Source organism: Panulirus ornatus, chromosome 40, assembly GCF_036320965.1.
Source record: "Panulirus ornatus isolate Po-2019 chromosome 40, ASM3632096v1, whole genome shotgun sequence".
Lineage (NCBI taxonomy): Eukaryota > Metazoa > Arthropoda > Malacostraca > Decapoda > Palinuridae > Panulirus > Panulirus ornatus.
In genome coordinates this window covers 7521443-7533928 of record NC_092263.1, presented here as the reverse complement: position 1 = coordinate 7533928, position 12486 = coordinate 7521443, and the positions used below count along the sequence as shown (strand labels likewise).

The following is a 12486-nucleotide window of genomic DNA, read 5'->3' as shown; positions in this document are numbered from 1 at the left end:
GACCAGGTACTGTGTGGGGGTGTGGGGACCCATGATGACCAGGTACTGTGTGGGGGTGTGGGGACCCATGATGACCAGGTACTGTGTGGGGGTGTGGGGACCCATGATGACCAGGTACTGTGTGGGGGTGTGGGGACCCATGATGACCAGGTACTGTGTGGGGGTGTGGGGACCCATGATGACCAGGTACGGTGTGGGGGTGTGGGGACCCATGATGACCAGGTACTGTGTGGGGGTGTGGGGACCCATGATGACCAGGTACGGTGTGGGGGTGTGGGGACCCATGATGACCAGGTACTGTGTGGGGGTGTGGGGACCCATGATGACCAGGTACGGTGTGGGGGTGTGGGGGGACCCATGATGACCAGGTACGGTGTGGGGGTGTGGGGACCCATGATGACCAGGTACTGTGTGGGGGTGTGGGGACCCATGATGACCAGGTACTGTGTGGGGGTGTGGGGACCCATGATGACCAGGTACTGTGTGGGGGTGTGGGGACCCATGATGACCAGGTACGGTGTGGGGGTGTGGGGACCCATGATGACCAGGTACTGTGTGGGGGTGTGGGGACCCATGATGACCAGGTACTGTGTGGGGGTGTGGGGACCCATGATGACCAGGTACTGTGTGGGGGTGTGGGGACCCATGATGACCAGGTACTGTGTGGGGGTGTGGGGACCCATGATGACCAGGTACGGTGTGGGGGTGTGGGGACCCATGATGACCAGGTACTGTGTGGGGGTGTGGGGACCCATGATGACCAGGTACGGTGTGGGGGTGTGGGGACCCATGATGACCAGGTACTGTGTGGGGGTGTGGGGACCCATGATGACCAGGTACTGTGTGGGGGTGTGGGGACCCATGATGACCAGGTACGGTGTGGGGGTGTGGGGACCCATGATGACCAGGTACTGTGTGGGGGTGTGGGGACCCATGTTGACCAGGTACGGTGTGGGGGTGTGGGGACCCATGATGACCAGGTACTGTGTGGGGGTGTGGGGACCCATGATGACCAGGCACTGTGTGGGGGTGTGGGGACCCATGATGACCAGGTACGGTGTGGGGGTGTGGGGACCCATGATGACCAGGTACGGTGTGGGGGTGTGGGGACCCATGATGACCAGGTACTGTGTGGGGGTGTGGGGACCCATGATGACCAGGTACTGTGTGGGGGTGTGGGGACCCATGATGACCAGGTACGGTGTGGGGGTGTGGGGTAAACAGGGTAATCTATGAACAATGGTTTCACTGTTGATGAAGTCCATCATCCCACCTGGATCATCATCATATCTCTATATTTTTCTATTTATTATACTGAAGAACAGAAAAGATCCCTTTTTTTCTCGTCTTCTCTTCCTTTAAGAACTTAAAAAAAAAATGCCTTCTTTTGTCTTCTTTCCTTAAAGACTAAAAAAAAATATTATTCTTTTTCGTTCTTCTTTTCCTGAAGAAGTTGAAGCATGACCATTATGTCCTTCTTTCCATGAAGAACTTAAAAACTTATATTGCTCTGTCTCTCTCTTGGGTAAAAAAGTTAAAAGCCTCTCTCTCTCTCTCTCTCTCTCTCTCTCTCTCTCTCTCTCTCTCTCTCTCTCTCTCTCTCTCTCTCTCTCTCTCTCTCTCTCTCTCCTCTGTCTCTCTCCCCCTCTCTACTCTCTCTCTCTACTCTCTCTCTCTCTCTCTCTCTCTCTCTCTCTCTCTCTCTCTCTCTCTCTCTCTCTCTCTCTACTCTCTCTCTCTCTCTCTTTCTCTCTACTCTCTCTCTCTCTCTCTCTCTCTCTCTCTCTCTCTCTCTCTCTCTCTCTCTCTCTCTACTCTCTCTCTCTCTCTCTCTCTCTCTCTCTCTCTCTCTCTCTCTCTCTACTCTCTCTCTCTCTCTCTGTCTCTCTCTGTCTCTCTCTCTCTGTCTCTCTCTCTCTCTCTCTCTCTCTCTACTCTCTCTCTCTCTCTTTCTCTCTACTCTCTGTCTTTCTCTCTACTCTCTCTCTCTTTCTCTCTACTCTCTCTCTCTCTCTCTCTCTCTCTCTCTCTCTCTCTCTCTCTCTCTCTCTCTGCAACTGGTCATGCAGAAGACCCCACCACCTCCTCCTCGTCCAAGCAGACACACAGACACTGTACAAGAGTGAGGTCACTGCTTGACCTTCCTCTATTCTCATCCCCTTGACCTCCTCCACCTGGCTACAGATGACCATGGAGGGCAACGTGAGCAAGACGACCCTCCACCTGACCCCCATCAGGTTAAATGACGGCGCCATTGTCTCGTGCAGGGCAGAGAATCCACAGATGCCGGGAGCTGCCATGGAAGACTTCGTCAAACTCAACGTCCACTGTGAGTAGGTTTGGACCATTGTATGTCTACACCCACTGTCATGTTTTGACCATTGCATGTCTACACCCACTGTAAGTAGGTTTGGACCATTGTATGTCTACACCCACTGTCATGTTTTGACCATTGCATGTCTACACCCACTGTCATGTTTTGACCATTGCATGTCTACACCCACTGTGAGTAGGTTTGGACCATTGTATGTCTACACCCACTGTCATGTTTTGACCATTGCATGTCTACACCCACTGTAAGTAGGTTTGGACCATTGTATGTCTACACCCACTGTCATGTTTTGACCATTGCATGTCTACACCCACTGTCATGTTTTGACCATTGCATGTCTACACCCACTGTAAGTAGGTTTGGACCATTGCATGTCTACACCCACTGTCATGTTTTGACCATTGCATGTCTACACCCACTGTGAGTAGGTTTTGACCATTGCATGTCTACACCCACTGTCATGTTTTGACCATTGCATGTCTACACCCACTGTAAGTAGGTTTGGACCATTGTATGTCTACACCCACTGTCATGTTTTGACCATTGCATGTCTACACCCACTGTGAGTAGGTTTGGACCATTGCATGTCTACACCCACTGTCATGTTTTGACCATTGCATGTCTACACCCACTGTCATGTTTTGACCATTGCATGTCTACACCCACTGTAAGTAGGTTTGGACCATTGCATGTCTACACCCACTGTCATGTTTTGACCATTGCATGTCTACACCCACTGTGAGTAGGTTTTGACCATTGCATGTCTACACCCACTGTCATGTTTTGACCATTGCATGTCTACACCCACTGTAAGTAGGTTTGGACCATTGCATGTCTACACCCACTGTCATGTTTTGACCATTGCATGTCTACACCCACTGTCATGTTTTGACCATTGCATGTCTACACCCACTGTAAGTAGGTTTGGACCATTGCATGTCTACACCCACTGTCATGTTTTGACCATTGCATGTCTACACCCACTGTCATGTTTTGACCATTTTCTCCCCAACTGTACGTGACACTATGTGGCACTCATCCGTGCGTCCTGGAGTGGTCATTACTTTAGAGGGAGAGTATCCGTAAGATTAGTGATCTTTGGCTTCCACATCATGAAGATTGGTGACCCTTGGCTTCTACTTCATAAACATTGGTGACCCTATCTCCCAAGTCATGAAATTGGTGACCCTGGCTTCCACGTCATGAGAATTGGTGACCCTATCTCCCACGTCATGAAGATTAGTGACCAGACATCATAAATATTTACATACTACATAACAATTATACTCTAAGTACTTATACTAAAAGCACGATTCTTTTTCAAGCTCTGACGATCATTATTGTCAACATTAATGACCCATAACTAGAATATGTTGTATGTTGGCTCCAGTGTGGATCACAACGTGGCTTAATGTGTGGCCATGACTTCAAGGTGGAGCTTGGTGGAGCCTCCACCACAAACAAGGTGGAGCTTGGTGGAGCCTCCACCTTAAACAAGGTGGAGCTTGATGGAGCCTCCACCACAAACAAGGTGGAGCTTGATGGAGCCTCCACCTTAAACAAGGTGGAGCTTGATGGAGCCTCCACCACAAACAAGGTGGAGCTTGATGGAGATATTTTTTCTTTTTCTCACGGGTCTATAAGCTTCTCTTAAAGTTGCAGACATGAAAAAAAGAGACATTTTCCAATGTTATTATATTAGGGCCACTAATGCGTCCGGTGTCGGGTTCCTGGTTCACATGATGTTGTCTGTACGGAGAAAAAAACGATCCATCAAGTCTTCATATTGTGATAGAGACGATATGGTAACACACATCCCCTACGTTCTTTCTTACTGAATGCTAAGACTATGAATACCTTCCAAAGTCGTTTGGACAAATATTCCATAAATTCAGGTCATACTCTCAGACAAACGCCAGACATTAAAATGTATAAACGACAGCGTTAACGGGGACACTAGAAGTCTAATGTGCAGTAGTGGGGAAGTTGGTGATGGTTTAAAGAAAAACTGCTGAGCGGAATTACATTTTCTTGTCAACTTAAAAGACTTCTTTTTCTTTGAATCAGACAAGCCAGTCGTGGGCCAATCATGCCTCTTGTTGTCTCTCTTTCTCATGTAAACTCATGTAAACCTCGGTGAAACCTGTCTATGATTTTTTTTTCTCTTGTTTTTCTCCACCTTATCGTTCACTTTGGATCATCTCACTTGCTTCTGCATCGCCCGTCGCTTCGTTCTCCTTCTGCTGTGGAAGCCAACGCCCAACATAGACACGTGTGTGTGTGTGTGTGTGCGTGTGTGTGTGTGTGTGTGTGTGTGTGTGTGTGTGTCTGTGTGCGTGTGTGTGTGTGTGTGTGTGTGTGTGCGTGTGTGTGTGTGTGTGTGTGTGTGTGTGTGTGTCTGTGTGCGTGTGTGTGTGTGTGTGTGTGTGTGTGTCTGTGTGCGTGTGTGTGTGTGTGTGTGTGTGTGTGTGTCTGTGTGTGTGTGTGTGTGTGTGTGTGTGTGTGTGCGTGTGTGTGTGTGTGTGTGTGTGTGTGTGTGTGTGCGTGTGTGTGTGTGTGTGTGTGTTCTCCTTACCGGCGCATGTTCTGCATATTGCCGCACGTTCTTTTGGCATATGTTCTTGAAAACCCATGTTCTCCTTACTGGCTCATGTTCTACTTACTGAAACGTTCTTCTTAATGGCACATATTCTTGTAGCACGTCTGTTCACTGGAACATGTTCTAATTAGCATATGTTCTGCTTATTGGCCCATGTTCTATTAGGAAATGTGCGCATGTCCTGCTTATTAGCACATGTAGGCGCATGTTCTGTTTACTGGCACGTGTTGCACATCCCAGCAAATAACCAGAGTATCGGCACGTGTCTAACACGTCCGAGTCATTAGCATAGGATCAGGTGTTCTGTGGTACAGTGCCACGTGCTCGTCCATGCTGGAGCGTCGTGTGATTTCGCATTTTAAGACAAGTGGCTTGGAAGGCTGTGTTCCTCACCTGTCTGGGTGTTCACGATGTCTTGTGTTCAAAAAGAGACAGTCAAGTTCGCGGAGGAGGAGGAGGAGAAGGAGAGAGTCTTTTTGTGAGTAGATGAACTATATCTTGAAATATATATATATATATATATATATATATATATATATATATATATATATATATATATATATATATATATATATATATATCCCTGGGTGGGGATAGGGGAGAAAGAATACTTGCCACGTATTCCCTGCGTGTCGTAGAAGGCGACTAAAAGGGGAGGGAGCGGGGGGCTGGAAATCCTCCCCTCTCGTTTTTTTTTCTAATTTTCAAAAAGAAGGAACAGAGAAGGGGGCCAGGTGAGGATATTCCCTCAAAGGCCCAGTCCTCTGTTCTCAACGCTACCTCGCTGACGCGGGAAATGGCGAATAGTACGAAAGAAAGATATATATATATATATATATATATATATATATATATATATATATATATATATATATATATATAGAGAGAGAGAGAGAGAGAGAGAGAGAGAGAGAGATTTATAGTGACACAGACATAGTTGAAGCCACACGATGTAACAGGTAGTTAACTCATCATTTCTTCCCTCGTGGTTGGCCACAGACACACCGCAGCTGCAGCTGAGAGCGGGCCACAACTTGGTCATGACCAGCATCAAGCAGAGTGATGATGTCTACTTCGAGTGCGTTATCCAAGCCAACCCTCCTGTCCAGACGGTCCAGTGGTTCCTACAGGTGCGTTCCTGGCTCACACACTCACTCACTCACTCCTGCAGGTGCGTTCCTGGCTCACACACACTCCTGAAGGTGCGTTCCTGGCTCATACACACTTCTACAAGTGCGTTCCTGGCTCACACACTCACTCACTCACTCCTGCAGGTGCGTTCCTGGCTCATACACACTCCTGAAGGTGCGTTCCTGGCTCATACACACTCCTACAGGTGCGTTCCTGGCTCATACACACTCCTGAAGGTGCGTTCCTGGCTCATACACACTTCTGCAGGTGCGTTCCTGGCTCACACACTCACTCACTCACTCCTGCAGGTGCGTTCCTGGCTCATACACACTTCTGCAGGTGCGTTCCTGGCTCATACACACTCCTGAAGGTGCGTTCCTGGCTCATACACACTTCTGCAGGTGCGTTCCTGGCTCACACACTCACTCACTTACTCCTGCAGGTGCGTTCCTGGCTCATACACACTTCTGCAGGTGCGTTCCTGGCTCATACACACTCCTGAAGGTGCGTTCCTGGCTCATACACACTCCTACAGGTGCGTTCCTGGCTCATACACACTTCTGCAGGTGCGTTCCTGGCTCATACACACTCCTGAAGGTGCGTTCCTGGCTCATACACACTCCTACGGGTGCGTTCCTGGCTCATACACACTCCTGAAGGTGCGTTCCTGGCTCATACACACTCCTACAGGTGCGTTCCTGGCTCATACACACTCCTGAAGGTGCGTTCCTGGCTCATACACACTTCTGCAGGTGCGTTCCTGGCTCATACACACTCCTGAAGGTGCGTTCCTGGCTCATACACACTTCTGCAGGTGCGTTCCTGGCTCATACACACTCCTGCAGGTGCGTTCCTGGCTCATACACACTCCTACAGGTGCGTTCCTGGCTCATACACACTCCTGAAGGTGCGTTCCTGGCTCATACACACTTCTGCAGGTGCGTTCCTGGCTCATACACACTCCTGCAGGTGCGTTCCTGGCTCATACACACTTCTGCAGGTGCGTTCCTGGCTCATACACACTCCTACAGGTGCGTTCCTGGCTCATACACACTCCTACAGGTGCGTTCCTGGCTCATACACACTCCTGAAGGTGCGTTCCTGGCTCATACACACTCCTGAAGGTGCGTTCCTGGCTCATACACACTCCTACAGGTGCGTTCCTGGCTCATACACACTCCTGAAGGTGCGTTCCTGGCTCATACACACTCCTGAAGGTGCGTTCCTGGCTCATACACACTCCTACGGGTGCGTTCCTGGCTCACACACTCACTCCTACAGGTGCGTTCCTGGCTCATACACACTCCTGAAGGTGCGTTCCTGGCTCACACACTCACTCCTACAGGTGCGTTCCTGGCTCACACACTCACTCCTACAGGTGCGTTCCTGGCTCATACACACTCCTGAAGGTGCGTTCCTGGCTCATACACACTCCTGAAGGTGCGTTCCTGGCTCATACACACTCCTACAGGTGCGTTCCTGGCTCATACACACTTCTGCAGGTGCGTTCCTGGCTCATACACACTCCTGAAGGTGCGTTCCTGGCTCATACACACACTCACTCCTGAAGGTGCGTTCCTAGCTCATACACACTCACTCCTACAGGTGCGTTCCTGGCTCATACACACTCCTGAAGGTGCGTTCCTGGCTCATACACACTCCTACAGGTGCGTTCCTGGCTCATACACACTCCTGAAGGTGCGTTCCTGGCTCATACACACTCCTACAGGTGCGTTCCTGGCTCATACACACTCCTGAAGGTGCGTTCCTGGCTCATACACACTTCTGCAGGTGCGTTCCTGGCTCACACACTCGTTCCTGAAGGTGCGTTCCTGGCTCATACACACTTCTGCAGGTGCGTTCCTGGCTCATACACACTCCTGAAGGTGCGTTCCTGGCTCATACACACTCCTACAGGTGCGTTCCTGGCTCATACACACTCCTGAAGGTGCGTTCCTGGCTCATACACACTCCTGAAGGTGCGTTCCTGGCTCATACACACTCCTGAAGGTGCGTTCCTGGCTCATACACACTCCTGAAGGTGCGTTCCTGGCTCATACACACTTCTGCAGGTGCGTTCCTGGCTCACACACTCACTCACTCACTCCTGCAGGTGCGTTCCTGGCTCATACACACTTCTGCAGGTGCGTTCCTGGCTCATACACACTCCTGAAGGTGCGTTCCTGGCTCATACACACTCCTGCAGGTGCGTTCCTGGCTCACACTCACTCACTCCTGCAGGTGCGTTCCTGGCTCACACACTCACTCACACTCCTACAGGTGCGTTCCTGGCTCACACACTCACTCCTACAGGTGCGTTCCTGGCTCATACACACTCCTGAAGGTGCGTTCCTGGCTCATACACACTCCTGAAGGTGCGTTCCTGGCTCATACACACTCCTGAAGGTGCGTTCCTGGCTCATACACACTCCTGAAGGTGCGTTCCTGGCTCATACACACTCCTGAAGGTGCGTTCCTGGCTCATACACACTTCTGCAGGTGCGTTCCTGGCTCACACACTCACTCACTCACTCCTGCAGGTGCGTTCCTGGCTCATACACACTCCTGAAGGTGCGTTCCTGGCTCATACACACTCCTGCAGGTGCGTTCCTGGCTCATACACACTCCTGCAGGTGCGTTCCTGGCTCACACTCACTCACTCCTGCAGGTGCGTTTCTGGCTCACACACTCACTCACACTCCTACAGGTGCGTTCCTGGCTCACACACTCACTCACTCCTGCAGGTGCGTTTCTGGCTCACACACTCACTCACACTCACTCCTACAGTTGAACGCGCAGGAACGCACCGTTCCTTGCTCCTTACTCACACTCACTCACTCCCATAGGTGCCGCCTTCCTGGCTCCTCATTCACTCCCACTCACTCTGAGTCTCTCTCTCTCTCTCTCTCTCTCTCTCTCTCTCTCTCTCTCTCTCTCTCTCTCTCTCTCTCCGCCTATATACACTGACACCTCAAACATCAGCTCACGGTCGCCTGTTCTTCTAATCTCTGATCATTATCATTTGGTCTGTCTTCCTTCCTCTCTCATTTCCCCCATGGTCTGGCCAAGTTCATTTTGCACTAGCCATAAGAGTGAGGTGGGCCAGCCAACCCTATCCTCACTCCACCTTCCTATCCCGGCCTTCACTGGACGGATAGACGGATAGGTAGATAAGTGGGGGAATAGTCTATGTAAAAATGAGCATCACATGTCCGGCAATGTTAGTACAGGATAGGTAGATGGGGGTGATAGACAGTCTGATGAATAGATGTAGAGACAGAGGGACAGATATGAACAACAGTTGACCCAACATATAGACAGAGGGACAGATATGAACAACAGTTGACCCAACATATAGAAAGAGGGACAGATATGAACAACAGTTGAACCAACATATAGACAGAGGGACAGATATGAACAACAGTTGACCCAACATACAGACAGAGGGACAGATATGAACAACAGCTGAACCAACATATAGACAGACAGAGGGACAGATATGAACAACAGTTGACCCAACATATAGACAGAGGGACAGATATGAACAACAGTTGAACCAACATATAGACAGAGGGACATATATGAACAACAGTTGACCCAACATATAGACAGACAGAGGGACAGATATGAACAACAGTTGACCCAACATAGAGACAGAGGGACAGATATGAACAACAGTTGACCCAACATATAGAAAGAGGGACAGATATGAACAACAGTTGACCCAACATACAGACAGAGGGACAGATATGAACAACAGTTGACCCACTGGTGTCGACAGGTAAACATGATCTCTCTCTCACACCTCCTGCAGGGGGAGGAGCTGCACCACAATGTGTCAGCGGGGGTCATCCTCACCAACCAGAGCCTGGTGTTGCAGAGTGTGGGCCGCCACTCCTCTGGCCTCTACACCTGCAGGGCCACCAACCAACACGGCTCAGCCACATCCCAGGCCATCCAGCTCAGCGTCAAGTGTGAGTTGCTCAGAAGGAGGCGGCCAATGGCTCCAGTCTTCACGGGTGTGGCTGGGAGTACATTGCTCCTGTGTGGAGGGTCGTGTGTGTGTGTGTGTGAGAGAGAGAGAGAGAGAGAGAGAGAGAGAGAGAGAGAGAGAGAGAGAGAGAGAGAGAGAGTGTGTGTGTGTGTGTGTGTGTGTGTGTGTGTGTGTGTGTGTGTGAGAGAGAGAGAGAGAGAGAGAGAGAGAGAGAGAGAGAGAGAGAGAGAGAGAGAGAGAGAGAGAGATAGTGTGTGTGTGTGTGTGTGTGGTGACGGTGCGTGTGTGTGTGTGTGTGTGTGTGTGTGTGCGTGTGTGTGTCTATGGGATAGTGTCACATGCTTTCTGACAGTCCACGAACGCACACTCCACCCGTCCATCCTTCTTAACCAAAACAACCTCCACTTCATCACAGAAGAACTGACTGTATGTTAAGCATGGCCTTTCTTCTCTAAACTCGTGTTGCCTTCCGCTCAGGCAGTTTGTCTTGTGTAAACAAACTTATTCTTCCCGATTATGTATCTCAAGTGTCTGAAAGACCTGATTCGACAGAGTGAGGTCTTTAGCGAAATTTCCCTATCTTCTTTCTTAGAAAACAGACACGATATTTACTCTCGTCCACTCCTTTGGCCACTACATCCTTTTCCCAAGTTTAAAATGTCTGAGTGTGTGTGTGTGTGTCTGTGTGTGTGGGGTGTGTGTGTGTGTGTGTGTGTGTGTGTGTGTGGTGTGAAGGAGAGAAGAGAGAGAGGAGAGAGAGAGAGAGAGAGAGAGAGAGAGAGAGAGAGAGAGAGAAAAGAGAGAGGCGGGGGCCAAGGGGAAAAAAAAAAATTTTGGGACCCCCGGGGGTTTCCCCCCCCCCCAAAAAAAACCCCCAAAAAAATTTTTTTAAAAAAAAACCCCCCCCGGAAATTTCCTTTTTTTTTTCCCCCCCCCTTTTTTGGAAAAAATTTTCCCCCCCTTTTTTTAAGGGGTTTAAAAAAGAAAAAATTTGGGTTTTCGTTTTTTTTTTTAAAAAAAAAAACCCCCCGGGGCCCTTTTTCCCCAAAAAATTTTTCCCAAAAATTTTTTTTTTGGGGGGGGTTTTTTTTGGGGGTTTTGGGGGTTTGGGAAAAAAAAAAGGGGGGAAAAAGGGGGAAAAAAAAAAAAAAAGGGGGGAAAAGGGGGGAAAAGGGAAAAAAGGGGGGGTTTTTGGGGTTTTTTTTGGGGGTTTTGGGGGGGGAAAAGGAGGGGGGAAAAAAAAGGGGGGGGGGTTTTTTTTTTGGGGGGGTTTTTTTAACCCCCCCCCCCCCCAAAAAACCCTCCCCAAAAGAAAAAGGGGGAAAAACCCCCCTTTTTTTTCCCCCCGGGGTTTTTTTTTAACCCTTTTTTTTCCCCCCTTTTTCCCGTTATTTTTTTGGTTTCCCCTTTTTTTTTTTTTGGTTTTTTTCCCCCAAAAAAAACCCCCCCCCCGGGGGGGCCCCCCTTTGGAAACCTTTTTCCCAAAAAAAATTGTCGGGGGGGGTTTAAAAAGGGGGGGGAAAAAAAGGGGGGGTTTTTTTTTTCCCAAAAACCAAGGTTTTTCCCCCCGAAAAAACCCCCCCTTTTTTAAAAAAAAACCCCCCCCAAAAAAGGGGAAATGGGGGGTTTCTTTTTTGGGGGGGCCCCCTTTTTTTTGGTTTGGGGAAAAAAATTTTTTTTTCCCCGGGAAAGGCCTAAAAAAAAAAGGGGGTTTTAAAAAAAATTTAAAATTTTTTTTAAAAAAAATTTTTTTTTTTTAAAACCCTTTTTTTTTTTAATTTTTAAAAAAAAAAAAAAAAAAGGGGGGGGGGGAAAAAGGGGGGGGAATGGGGGGGGAAAATTTTAAAAACCCCCAAAAAAATTTGAAAAAAACCCAAAAAAAAAAAAATTTTTTTTCCCCCTTTTAAAAACCCCCCCCCTTAAACCCCCCAAAAAAAACCCCCCAAACGGGGAAAAATTTTTTTTTTTAAAAAAATTTTTTTTCCCCCCTTTTTTTTAAAAAAAACCCCCCCCAAAAAAAAGGGGGGGGAAAAAAAAGGGGGGGGGGAAAAAAGGGGGGGGGGGGAAAAAAAATTTTTTTGGTTTTTTTTTTTTGGGGGGCCCCCGGAAAACCCTTTTGGGGGGGTTTTTTTAAACCAGGGGGGCCCCCCCTTTTTTAAGGGGCCCCCCAAAAATTTGGGGGCCAGGGAAAACCCTCCAAACCCCCCCAAAAAAGGGGGTTTTGGCCTTTTTTTTTTTCCCCCAAAATTTTCCCGGGCCCGGAAAAAATTTTCCCGGTTTTTTTTTAAACCCCCCCCCCCCCCAAAAAAATTTTTTTTTTTTCCCCCTTTTTCCCCTTTCCCTTTCCCCCGGGGTTTTCCCGGCCAAAAAACCCCCGGGGGGAAAAAAATTTTTTTTTCCCCCAAAAACCCCCCGGGGGGGGGAAAAACC

The 12486-nt window shown here is 49.0% G+C and overlaps 1 protein-coding gene across 1 annotated transcript in view; it reads left to right on the top strand.

The window, feature by feature from the left end:
* LOC139761335 (uncharacterized) overlaps window positions 1-12486 on the top strand; it is a 184945-nt gene that overhangs the window by 151920 nt on the left and 20539 nt on the right. The window contains exons 8-10 of the mRNA XM_071685402.1: window positions 2185-2329; window positions 5931-6061; window positions 9877-10036. Of these exons, the coding sequence (XP_071541503.1) occupies window positions 2185-2329; window positions 5931-6061; window positions 9877-10036 (436 nt within the window). The remainder of the gene's footprint in view (window positions 1-2184; window positions 2330-5930; window positions 6062-9876; window positions 10037-12486) is intronic.